General features: G+C 58.8%; 1 protein-coding gene across 1 annotated transcript; it reads right to left on the bottom strand.

Moving 5' to 3' along the window:
- Window positions 1-7,026: 7,026 nt before the first annotated feature.
- Window positions 7,027-9,845, bottom strand: ACTG1 (actin gamma 1). Its single transcript, XM_040640029.1, has 5 exons — window positions 9,713-9,845; window positions 8,968-9,336; window positions 8,245-8,683; window positions 7,983-8,164; window positions 7,027-7,899 (listed from the first exon to the last, which is right to left on the bottom strand). The coding sequence occupies exons 2-5, from the start codon at window positions 9,328-9,330 to the stop codon at window positions 7,756-7,758; spliced, it is 1,128 nt and encodes a 375-aa protein (XP_040495963.1). The 5' UTR covers window positions 9,331-9,336; window positions 9,713-9,845; the 3' UTR covers window positions 7,027-7,755.
- Window positions 9,846-12,361: the final 2,516 nt, after the last annotated feature.

Here is a 12,361-nt window from a genome sequence, read left to right as displayed (position 1 = left end):
AGATAATTTCGCAGTTTCCCACAGAGATAAAGATAACGTCGCCGTTCAATCCAGTGATTATGCCGCTGATATTTTACCCACCTGACTTGGAAGCTTCTGTCCACACAAAAACCTCCACAGAAATGTTTGTATTCCCTTCACTAGTAATCGCCAGAAGCTAGAAGCAAACTGAATGTCCTTAGTAGACGGACGGATAAACCAGGTGAGGGATGTCCGAGCACTGAGCACCGGGCAGCGATGAGAACGAGGGGCTGTTGAGCCGGCGGGACAGGTGACAGACCCAAGGTGCGTGTCGCTAAGCAGAACAGGCCCGTGTGCAAAGGCTGCGTGGTGTTGCGCCCACGGCTGTGGCTTCTGGAAGAGGCAAACATCGGAGAGTAAATGTAGGATGGTCGCCAGGTTTACGGGGGTGGGGTTCAGACGGCGGAGCGCGGAGCACTGTCATCACACCGTCCGTGCTGATGCGTGCGGGCACTAGGCGTTTGCGCAGACCCCGAGGTTTACAGCAGACGGCGGGAGCCATGCCCGAAGCCCCCAGACGGACCGGGTGGGGAGAGGGCGCTGAGCCGGTCACTCGGGAGATGAGCGGGGTCTGTAAGATGAAGGGCAGAAGGAGCGTCCCAGGACCTGCATGGCAGTTGGTGAAGCAATTCGGAAGCCACGGCCCACGCGCTGGGATGCAGTGATTGAGGGGGTGGGTGCTGGGTGTTGGGGGTCAGGTTTCCCGCTGTTGGAGTGGGAGTGGACAGGAGCGAGGCGCAGGGTAGACGGGCCCGTGCGGCGTGGGTAGGGGACGTCCGCGGGAGCTCACGGCGGCTTCACAGGAGCACAGGGGGTCACATACAGACATGTGTGCGCGTGCCATCTCCTTGCCCCGCCACCAGAGAGGGCCGGCGGGCGAGGACCCCCCAGGGCCATGAGCCCACCCAGGCCCCGAACTGTGCTAAGGCCGTTCTCCAAGGAAAGGAAGGGGCAGAGGAACAGCGGACCGGCCTGAGGCGGGGAAGGCACCAGGGATCCTGCCATGCGGAAGAACCGGCCACATCCCTGCCGCTGGGCCTGTTCAGAGAGATGCGGGAGCGCTCCCAGCCGCCAAGGATGGGGCCGTTAACACAACGAAGCAGGTCAAGTAGGAGTGGATCAGAATCCACCGTGTCTGTGGACACCGAGATGTCCACTGACGCAAGTACTTGACGGAACGAGTGGCCGGAGGGGAAGACTCGAGTCTCCCACACAGAGGGGGACATCGTTTCCGTCCAGCTCTCCGCTCAAGACGGCGAAGTGAAAGTAGAGCGTGACCCCCCCACCCCCGACCCCCGGAGTGTGGGCTCCACGTAGTGACGTCCCCACAGCTGGAGAGAATGACCACACCCCGGCCAGGGGTCAGAGTCCCATCCTTGGTGACAAGTCACATTGAGAGCAGGGACCTGACGTTCTGTGACGAGAAGGCCCTTCAGCTCCGTGGTCTTCCTCCCCAGACCCATCACCCAACATCAGACACGTCCTGACAGAGGGACGACCCCAGAACCTCCCTCCCCCGTCCCCCCAAGAATTGCCCGGCCCCCGAAACCAGAGATGGGAGAGACGGCTCAGCCCAGAGGCAGCCTGAGGAGTCGTGAGGACTGGGGCAGAAAGAGGGTGTGACAAGAAAACCAAGGAAACCTGAGCCAAGTGTGGACTTCGGTTCCCAGCAGCGAGCCCAGACTGGCTCCTGATTGGTGACCCGTGCAGAGCGCTGGCGGGACGCACGACACGGTGGAGTGGGGAGGGCTCTGTGCTGTCTTTGCAAGCTTTCCATAAACCTGAAACTCTTCCAAAATTGAAAGCTGATTAAAGAGAAAACAAAGGAAAGAAGGCAGAGAGAAGAAGAAACAGGGAAGGATGGGCTTTGCTCGGGGGGAGCATCGAACATTCCACGTAAATTTGTCTTTTCCTTTTCAAAGCACAGGGGAGAAAACAAAGGGTCTTCCTACGGTGCCCACAAGCTTTCCTTGGCACCAACGGGGATCGTTTTCCTTTACATTTTCCAAATCTTTTACCTTTGCACTCAGACACGATGTGTTCTTTTTTAAATACGGAAATTGATGCCTGTTTCCCAGAGGCAGAGTTCCCTCGTGATTTAGGCCGCGCAGGCCTCTAACATCGCGGGGTCTTTTCCTTATGAGGACGAGGACAGGGCTCTGACGAGGCCAGTGCAAGGTGAGCAGGGCCGGGCTCCCAGTGAGCGGCCAGGAATTACGGGGCTCTCGGTATCAGCACGGGGCCTCCTGCGTTGCTTCACCAGAGCCAGTGAGGCAGGCCGGCAGCGGAAAGCTGGCCCACCTCCAGGGCCCGTGCGGCCCCTCGTGTCCTGCTGGAGAGATGCCGCCCCCTGGAGCCAGCCCTCCTGGGCCCGGGGCGGGTGGGCGGGGGTGGACATGACATCCAAATCCCGAATTCCGCTGTCCTGGGCTCTACCCTCCTCGGGTGTCAGTTTGTCCTGAATACCTCCATGCCCTTGAAGCCCCCAGCCCCCCAACCCACCCCGTCCCGCCCAAGGCCACGTTTCGGCTCTGCTCCCTGAATCCGGAGCTTACGTGTCTTCTGAATGCTTTGTTTTACTGCCCTGGAGACAGGACCGAGTCCGCTGGCTCCGATACCGGACAGGTCCCGAGCACTTACTGCCTGGCAGGCGTGCGTGAGGGGGTGGGAGACCCTGGCGAGCCTACGGCAGTTGCCCTCAAAGGGCCTGTGGCACACCGGCTGGGGCGGCCCCTAGCAACAGCACCGTAAAGGGCAAGTACTTTGGTGTGTAGAGGGACTGGTCCCACGGCAGGCCGGTGGGAACCTGACGCGGGCTGCTGCCGTGCAGATGGGATGGGTTTCCCCAGAAAGTTAGCGTTGCCATGTGACCCGGGATTCCACCTCTTGGCAGGTGCCCACATGTATGAGAAGCAGACCCAAGGAGATATTTACCCACCCATGCTCCGGCAGCACGATCCACGGGAGCCAAGAGGTGGCAGCCACGCAGTGTCTGTCTGCGGATGGGCAGACAGACAAACTGCAGTCTACACCGAGACGAGACGGAGTTTCATTCCCCGAAGACATCCTGACGCCCGTTACAGCGTGATGAACCTGGAGGGTGCTGTGTGCAGTGGCAAAAGCAGACACAAGACAAGTGCTGCGTGGGTCCACCTCCACGAGATCCCAGAGTCATCAAATCCACAGACACATGGAATTTCTGGGTGTGCAAAACTGTAAAATTTTCGTGAGGTCCTTTTTGTCTATTTTTTTCTTTTGTCACCTCGTGACTTTGGTGTCACACCCAGGGGACCCCTGCCGAAGCCAATGCCATGAGGCTCTCCTTCCCTGGTTTTCTAGGTCTTACATTTTGGCCCCCGGTCAGTATTGAGCTAATGCTTGTATATGGCGTGAGGTAAGGATCCAGCATCATTCTTTTGCATGTAGACATCCAGGTTCCAGCACCATTTGTTAAAAAGACTGTCCTTTCACTACTCAGAGGTCCTGGCCCCCTTGTTGCAAATCACTTGACCATACATATGAGGCTCTATTTCTGTTCATTCTATTCCTGCGGTCTGTCTTTATGCCAGTACACACTGCTTTGATTACTATAGTTCTGCAGTAGATTTTGAAATCAGGAAGTGGGAATCCTCCAGTTTTGTTCTTCTTTTTCAAGGTTGTTTGGGGGCTATGAGATTCCATATGAATTTTAGGGTGGATTTTCTACTGTAAAAAGACATTAGTAAGACTTTTACAGGGATTGCACTGAATCTGTAGATCACTTTAGATTATATTGACACTTTAACAATATTGTTTAACAATTCGTGAATATGGGGTATTTCCACTTATATCTTTTAAAATTTCTTTTAGGAATGTTTAATATTCTTCATTGTACAACTCTTTCATCTCCTTGGTAAAGTTAATCCCATGTATTTTATCCTTTTTGATGCTATTATAAAAAGGATAAATTTTGTGTTATATATTTTATCACAGTTTTTTTTATTTTTTTAAGTATTTCTGTATTTATTTGTCAGAGAGAGAGAGAAAGAGCGAGCACAAGCAGGGGGAACAGCTGAGGGAGAAGCAGGCTCCCCGCTGAGCCAGGAGTCCGATGTGGGACTCGATTCCAGGACCCTGGGATCATGACCTGAGCCAAAGGCAGATGCTTAACCATCTGAGCCACCCAGGCACCCCTTATCACAGTTTTTTAAAAAAGATGGATGGATGGATGGATCCTAGATAGATAGGTAGGTAGGTAGGTAGGTAGGTAGATAGATAGATAGATAGATCGATCGATCCTAAAGACCAGGAGGGAGACAAAAAACGCAAGCACCTACATGGTGGGGTAGGTGCACAGGAGGCAGACAGGCTGTGCAGGGACACCATGGATGGCCACACGGGTGGTACACGGCACAACTCCAGAGGGTACCACTCACATACACTATGATGCTGTATCAGGCAGGAGAGGCTCAATTACGCTGCATAACAAGTGACCCCACAATCTCATTGACTTCCAGCAATAAGGATTTCTTTCTTGCTCACCCTGTATGTCCATCCAGGTTGGCTCTGATGGCATCTCTCCAGCCTCCAGACTGATGGAGAAGCCTCTCTCTGGAATACTGTGGTCCCAGAGCGAGGGGAAAGAGAGCAGGGCCACTCCACACTGGTTCCTAAAGTTCCTCAAGCTATTTCATTATCTAAAACATGTTCCATGGCAGAACCCACAATCAATGGGGTGGGAGGTGTAACTCTCCAGAGGGGCACCCTCCTGCAAATGTGGAAGGACCCTTGGGAATCCTGCACCATGACAGGCCTCCCTGGAGGGCACCCCTAGGAGAGGCCCCCACCGGGAGCTGAAAGGGAGGGGAAGCTTCCTGCGGGAGAGAATAGCTGGCTGGCCACCAGTCGGTGGGGGCGAGGCTGCAGGCCAGCACAGCTGTGGGAGGCCGTGGGGGATCCACTGCAGCAGCAGCAGCTCCCGCGACTCTCAGATGGAAGCTCTCTGAGTTGGAGGTTTGCTGCCTCTGACCAGAAAAGGTCCTGGAAGCCAGTCTCTCACTCACGAGACCAGCCTTTCCAGTGGGAATCCTTGAAATGGTCTCTGTGTTCTACTAAAACACTGACCATATGAAATCAAAGGACCTTGGACTTGGAACTGCATCCGATAAACGCAATGTCCACCTCTTGCCTGGGGACACTGACTCCAGGTTGGAGCAGTTACTGACCACCTGCTGGGCGTGTGGACGCTCCTCACACCTCAGGAAGCCTGGGCACCCGCGAGCCTCCCGCTCCACTCAGGGCACATCCTTCACCCCTGCCTCACTGTCAGGACACCAGGGTAGCCCTGGGGAAGGGGAGCCTTGCGGGGGTGCACTGAGTCCCCAGGGGTATAAGACACTTCTCCAAGGAGGCAACCCCTCCAGAAGCTTCCATTCATCACACTGAGTGGTATTGAAGACATTAGCCTCTGACGTTTCATCTTCTGTCAGTTGTCCACTCAGATGCTCTTTCTCACTCCTCTGCAGGTTTCCCTGTCTTAATGGTTCACAGGTCCTTGCATAGCCTGGAGATAAATCCCTGGTTCTCCACTTAGAAGATGCTGCGTCCCAAATACGTCTGCTGACTTTGTTGATGACGGTGTTCCCTTGAAGAGAGCTCCCTTTTCTTTTGTAGAAGCAGGTGGAACTATCCTTGTGTTGCTTTGGTTTGAGCAGGTGGTTTCAAAAGTCATCCCAAGCCCCATCTGCTTTCTCAAGGCTTAGCATCTTGGTGGACTCGGGGGTTCTGAGAAATGCTGACAGAGGTGGTTTGCTGGCTCAGGTGTCGGGGGGCCTGTGTCCTCACACCCATGGGGAGAAGCCATGACTCTCCTGTGGGGACAGTAGAGGGACTGGCCCACCGGCCCCAACACCAGGACGGGCGGTCCAGGATAGGGCTGACAGTGTGGCCACATTTCTTCTCCTGGTTCTTTAATGGAGGTGTTTTCCCCTGCTTTCCTACCCAACACACATGGAGCCCTCTCTCCTCTGCTGCTGGGATCCGTGCACTCTACAGACCAGACCTCGTCCCAACTGAAGGTGGAAAGCCGCCCAGGGTAAGAAAGTAGTATGATCACTCCATACGTTCCCATGGGTGGTCCCAGGAGGGAAGGACAGGCCGAAGGCCAGGGCTTGGGAGGGCTCACTCTCCACAGCCTTCAGTCATGTGCTCTCGGGTCTCCGTGCTTCAAGCCTAACAGAGCCCCCTCCCCAACCAACCAAGATGGGATGTAGGAAGCAACGTCCTCCCCAATGATGAAATACGCTTCCCAGCAGCAAAGGCAAAAAAGGGTCCGTCAGACAGTGGAATCTTTAACCATTTCAAAAAGAAGTACTTCCAAATCCCTAAGCTTTTTCAATCAAGTTAAGAAATCTTACTTCCTTTAAGTGGCTGGGTGGCTCTGCTTCCAGCTCAGGTCTCAGGGTTGTGGGATCAAGCCTCTGCTGAATATTCTCTCGCCCTCTGCCCCCCACCCACAACATGCACCCTCTCAAAACAAAAACTTCTTTGACCCAACCTGTAAATAAGTCAATTTGGGTATTTGTCAAAGCTGCATAACTCTGGGCCACCACTAGAAGCACTGAACCTGAGGCCCAGGGGCCCAAACAAGGATGTTTTGAAGGGCAAGTCGGTCATGCTCATACCACTGGTGACCGGGTCCCTTGGTTCAGAGACCCAGTGATTTCATCAACTTCACGGCCGCTCCATTGCACTTGTGGAAGCAACCCCAAAGTCCCAATACAACTCGCACGTGGAGAGCACCCACCCTGTGCGGCTCCAGGAGCTTCCCTGCACCATAGCCCTCCATGTGCCCAAGACGGCTCCCCCTCCCCGGCTTCTAGTCTCAGAGCAGCCGCACAGAATCCTTTACACAAGTCCCCCTACATGGGAGAGGGGCTCCCCAGTTGACTGCACAGTCCCAGGCTGCTCACTAGACCTGATGCGTACACCAAGCCCCCCACCCCTCCAAACACAAGCCACCGCACGTTACTGCAGCACTTTATTTTCCTCACACAATGACGCGTTGCTGGGGCCTAATGTTCTCACATGACAGTAGAAAACCAAAATTTTGTTGTCATCTCTTAAAGAATTGAGAATTGTGTACAAAAACCTTACATAAATTAAAAGGATGAATAAATTTACAGTTGTAAATGCAAACCGTTTTCCAACTCAAGGCAATTAACAACCCACGGTGTTCTGGCAGGAAAACATCGGGTAAGAAAGGAAAGTGGGTCCTAAGGCTCGGACCTTCCCAACCCTGTCAGACCGGCAAGACAGAAATGACAACTGGTTCAGGACTCTTGCCAACCTCTAGAGAAATCCAGGAATAGGCAGCTCTTACACATTAATACCCTGCACAGATCAGAACCTCACGGTCTTGCAGATTCTCAAGTCAACGGATTTCTCTTCCATAAACGTGTTCTCGACCTCAGCCACGAACTGACCGAGCCGCGTGTGCTAAGGGTTTAAATCAAAGATATGTACAGGGTATTAAACATACACCAAGGGAACAGTTAACTTGGATACAAGGTCAAGATCAGCAACAAGTTCTACGATCCAGTGCTGATATCAGATACAAGCTTCAAGGACAGATTTCTTTTCAAAGGCTTATTCCAGTTTCACGAGGCGAGCATGAGGCGTCTACATCTGCCAGGGCAAACTTCGACTCCGGAATTCACTCACGCAGCCAAGGCTACGCATCTGCCCGCAGTCCGTTTAGAAGCATTTGCGGTGGACGATGGAGGGGCCCGACTCGTCATACTCCTGCTTGCTGATCCACATCTGCTGGAAGGTGGACAGTGAGGCCAGGATGGAGCCCCCGATCCACACCGAGTACTTGCGCTCAGGAGGAGCGATGATCTGTGAACAACAACGCGGCGTTTAGCCCACTGCCCAGTCTTAACAGCGAGGCCTCGGAGCCCCACCCAGAGCCCCGGACTCACCTTGATCTTCATCGTGCTGGGCGCCAGGGCTGTGATCTCCTTCTGCATCCTGTCGGCGATGCCGGGGTACATGGTGGTCCCACCGGACAGCACCGTGTTGGCGTAGAGGTCCTTGCGGATGTCGACGTCACACTTCATGATGGAGTTGAAAGTGGTCTCGTGGATACCACAGGACTCCATCCCTAAGAGACAAAGCTCTCCGTCAGGGCACACGCCCCTTGGAGGCCACAAGCAGCACCGCCCTCCCCAGCCCAACACCTACCCAAGAAGGAGGGCTGGAAGAGCGCCTCTGGGCAGCGGAACCGCTCGTTGCCGATGGTGATCACCTGCCCGTCGGGCAGCTCATAGCTCTTCTCCAGGGAGGAGGACGATGCGGCCGTGGCCATCTCCTGCTCGAAGTCCAGGGCGACGTAGCACAGCTTCTCTTTGATGTCACGCACGATTTCCCGCTCGGCGGTGGTGGTGAAGCTGTAGCCACGCTCCGTGAGGATCTTCATGAGGTAGTCCGTCAGGTCCCGGCCAGCCAGGTCCAGACGCAGGATGGCGTGGGGCAGGGCGTACCCCTCGTAGATGGGCACAGTGTGGGTGACCCCGTCCCCAGAGTCCATGACAATACCAGTGGTGCGGCCAGAGGCGTACAGGGACAGCACGGCCTGGATGGCCACATACATGGCTGGGGTGTTGAAGGTCTCGAACATGATCTGGAGAAAAGGCAACAGGCTCCTTAGTCAGAGGCAGGGACGCAGAGCCACCCCATGCTCACACACTGCATGCTGGCATGCCACAAATGTGATGTGTAGAGAAAAGAAAAGGTTGCAGGCAGAAACACAAATAAGAAACCTTGAGACTTCAGGGAGGAAATGCCAGGAGAGGAACAGAACCCTGGAAATATCGAAAGAAATACTTGAATTTCAGAAAATAAAGCTGAGCAGAACATGGCTTAACGAAAACAGATGGGCAGCCAACCCATGGGGGCAGAACTTACCTGAGTCATCTTCTCACGGTTGGCCTTGGGGTTCAGGGGGGCCTCGGTCAGCAGCACGGGGTGCTCCTCGGGGGCCACGCGCAGCTCGTTGTAGAAGGTATGGTGCCAGATCTTCTCCATGTCGTCCCAGTTGGTGACGATGCCGTGCTCGATGGGGTACTTGAGGGTCAGGATGCCGCGCTTGCTCTGGGCCTCGTCGCCCACGTACGAGTCCTTCTGGCCCATACCCACCATCACGCCCTGGTGTCGGGGTCGCCCGACGATGGACGGAAACACGGCTCGGGGGGCGTCATCCCCAGCAAAGCCCGCCTTGCACATGCCGGAGCCATTGTCGATAACGAGCGCGGCGATCTCCTCTTCCATTGCGGTCTGCGTTAACACCCGTCCGGTCAGACGAGCCCCGGTACAGAGGGTCCGCCTCCCCCCCGCCGCCCCCGAGTCCGGCAGGGGAGTAACCGCCCGGAACCAGGCCTGGGTCTTTCTCAGGACGCCCCCCACTCGCGGGCGGCGGCGCCGCCACCGGGACTCTCCGCACTGCGGCCCGGCCCCGCCCCGGGGGGCCCCCCCACCCAGATTCCGCCACCCCCCACTCCGCACCCGCCGTGCACCGGCCGTCCACCCCGCCTAGGCCCGGCCCCGCCGATCCCGGGGCCGTGTGGCCGGGTCCCTCGGGCAGGAGGCGTGGTGCGGACCGCAGCACCGGGTTGGAGGACCAGGGCCCGGGGTGCACAGACCGGCCTCTTACCGGTGGAGGCGGCGGTAGTGGACGCGAAAGACGAGCGGCGGGAGAACGCGGTGCGCGGGCCGGCTGCGGCGAGTGAGACCGAGCGCGGCCTCCCCCGCCGGTATTTAAGCGAAGCGGGACGCGCGCGCGGGCCGGCGGCGCGCGCGGCCCCAGAACATGTCCATATATGGCGATCTTTCCGAACGCCGGACGCCCATTGGCTCGCCCGGCCGGGACACGTGGGGCCCCGCGCCCGGCCCCGCCCCCCTCCCGCACCGCCCCCAACGGCCCCGCCCGCGCCGCCCCCGCGCGCTCCGGACCCCACGCGCGAGACCCCGCGCGGACCCGCGCGCGGGCAGGGGTGGCGGGTGCCCCCCGGGGGTCGCGGGCAGGGCTGCGGGTCCGAATGGCCAGCCCCGCACCGGGACTGCTGCGCTGTGGGGGAGGGCCCGGCTGCACCCCGAAACTGCCTGGCCCAGGGCTCGGCCGCGCCCCAAGCCGGGGTGTGTCCCCGCGGCCCGGCCCCACGGATGAGGGGCTTTGCCCCCGCGCGCCCCCTGCGAGCTGCACCCCGAGGCTCAGCAGGGAGCGTGGGCTGCCAAGGCCGACGCTGGGCTGGGGGAGGGGCGGGCCGGGGGGTCCCTGCAGGTCGCCCTTGCGGCGCTCTGGGTCCCGTGGCCCTGAGGAGCCCCGAGGAGTCGTGACCTCGTCTCCGTGACGAGTGCTAGGAGCCGCCTGTCCCCCATCGCGGCCCACCACCGCGCAGGTCCTTCCGCCGGAGGAGGGGGCGCCCTGCCTGGGGTCCCTGGCGGTACGGAGACAGGCTTCATTCTAGCCACCGCCGAGGCTTCCTGCCTCTCAAATGGCAGGCCTGATTGTCCCCAGAAGCGGGCTCCACTCGGGGTTTGGGGCCACCCCCCCATCCACTGGGGAGGGGCTTTGTTTTGTTTTGAGCTCCTGTGCGCATTGTAAGGAAACTGAGGCAGGAAAGGGAAGTTTTGACTGCCCGGACGGTCGACTCTACCCTAGAGTTGGTGGGCACCGTCTTCTCTGCTTAGGGTACTAGAGAGAGCCAGGGTGGGAGTGGGTTTACTGATCCCTAGGACCAAACCGCCCCACTGCTCCCGGACCCCGGGTCGTCAACCCGCCTGCCCGCCCCGGCTGTCCTAGGGTTGTGTCTTCCCGGGTCCAGGGCATGCCCTGTTCCCCAAGAGCCTGAGCTGGAAGACCTGTCATCGCCAGCAGGGTCCTAGCCGCACCTGCTGGCGCCAATGTTTTGGTTATGCCCAGAGGGGAACCAAAGGCTATGATTTCTTTGAGCTGATTTGTAAGCTTTTGGAAGTGCTCAGAACGAAACGTCAGAGGAGGCGTGGGGAAGAGCGCAGGCCAAGAGTGGTGGCGGTGGGGCCAGGCCGAGTGAGGCAAGGGACTCAAACAAGGTCCCCTCGGTGCTCAGCTTGACCCAGGCAGGTGTCTGATGGTGGGGGGCGGGGCCAGCCTCTCCTAGAGCCCTGCAAGGTGAGTTGGTGGCCCATCTATGGATGAGGACGCTGGGCCCAGCAGGTAAAGCAGCTGTCCAGCTCACCTGAGGACTGCAGTCCCCCAGACGCCAAGGGCTTGTCTATGGCCACCTATGCCCCCCGCCTAGCTGGGTCCCCGACTCCCCAGGCTTTTCAGGGGCGCAGGGCAAGGGTGCTGTCCGTCAGGTGTGTGCCCCACCTATGGGAGAATCCGGGGCTGGGCCTCCGTAAAACCTATCTGTACTCCAGCCACTAGCACCCGTGGCACAGTCATGGACTGCTCAATCCCCAGGTGGGGGTGTCCGTGATGCGAGGATGACTTCCACTTGGGGGTCCCAAAATGTCACACACAGGACATAGGGAAGGTGGCAAGTACTAAGGTGTCCACGTCCTGTGTCCACCCACTCCACGATTCCACTCAGGCCTCTGCCTCCAGCTGGGGGGCCCCTGCGTCTCCTCCAACCCCAGCTCCCCCAGCACTCCTTTGTCTGCTGTGCTTGGAGGGGTGGCCACTTCTGGGAACAGATGGGGAGGGAGCAGACATCCACAGACCTGTGTCCCCGCCCCCCTTCCTCCGTCCGCACCTTGCAGTCCGCGGGACGCCGGTGCTCAGCCCCAGGGTCGCGGAGGTTAGTGGGGCGGGGCCCGGGAGCCCCGACCTCCCCCCCACCCCCGCGGCGCCGGGCTGCGGGGGAGGGGCGGGCGCTACTTCCTCTTCCGCAGTGTGTCACCGGCGGGCGGGGTGGGGGGGCACGGCAAGGTGCGGCCGCAGGTGTGCGGCGGGGGGCGGCGGCACGCGCGACTAGGTGCGGCCATATTTGGCGATTTCGGCGCCGCGGAGCCCCGCCCGCCGCCCGGGAAGCCGCGGCCCGGGCAGCCCCGTCCCCGCCCGCCGCCGGCCCTGAGTCACCGGCCGGGCGGGGGTGGAAGTAACGGACGGGGGGCGTTGGGCGCGCTCCTCGCCTTATTTAGTCAAGGAGGCAGCCGATTGGCCGGCGGAACAAAGGGGCGGTGGCGGGCGGCCGGGGCGGGAGCGGAGGGGGTAGCCGCGGTCCCCCACCCCCACCCCCGCTCCCCAAGACCCTGCAGCTCCGCGGCAGGCCCGGCAGCGACGGTGGGGGTGGGGCTGTGTGTGCCGCCCCCCCCCCCC

Source organism: Ursus maritimus, unplaced genomic scaffold (assembly GCF_017311325.1).
Source record: "Ursus maritimus isolate PB19 unplaced genomic scaffold, ASM1731132v1 scaffold_24, whole genome shotgun sequence".
Taxonomy (NCBI): Eukaryota; Metazoa; Chordata; class Mammalia; order Carnivora; family Ursidae; genus Ursus; species Ursus maritimus.
This window is presented reverse-complemented; position numbering and strand designations above follow the sequence as displayed.

Bases quoted from the DNA above. Each gene is read 5' to 3' on its own strand.
- ACTG1 (XM_040640029.1), bottom strand. From the start codon at position 9,330: ATGGAAGAGGAGATCGCCGCGCTCGTTATCGACAATGGCTCCGGCATG. The intron at 8,684-8,967 runs GTAAGTTCTGCC...CCTTTTCTCCAG, and splicing joins ACCGTGAGAAGATGACTCAG to ATCATGTTCGAGACCTTCAA. The intron at 8,165-8,244 runs GTAGGTGTTGGG...TTTGTCTCTTAG, and splicing joins CTTCCAGCCCTCCTTCTTGG to GGATGGAGTCCTGTGGTATC.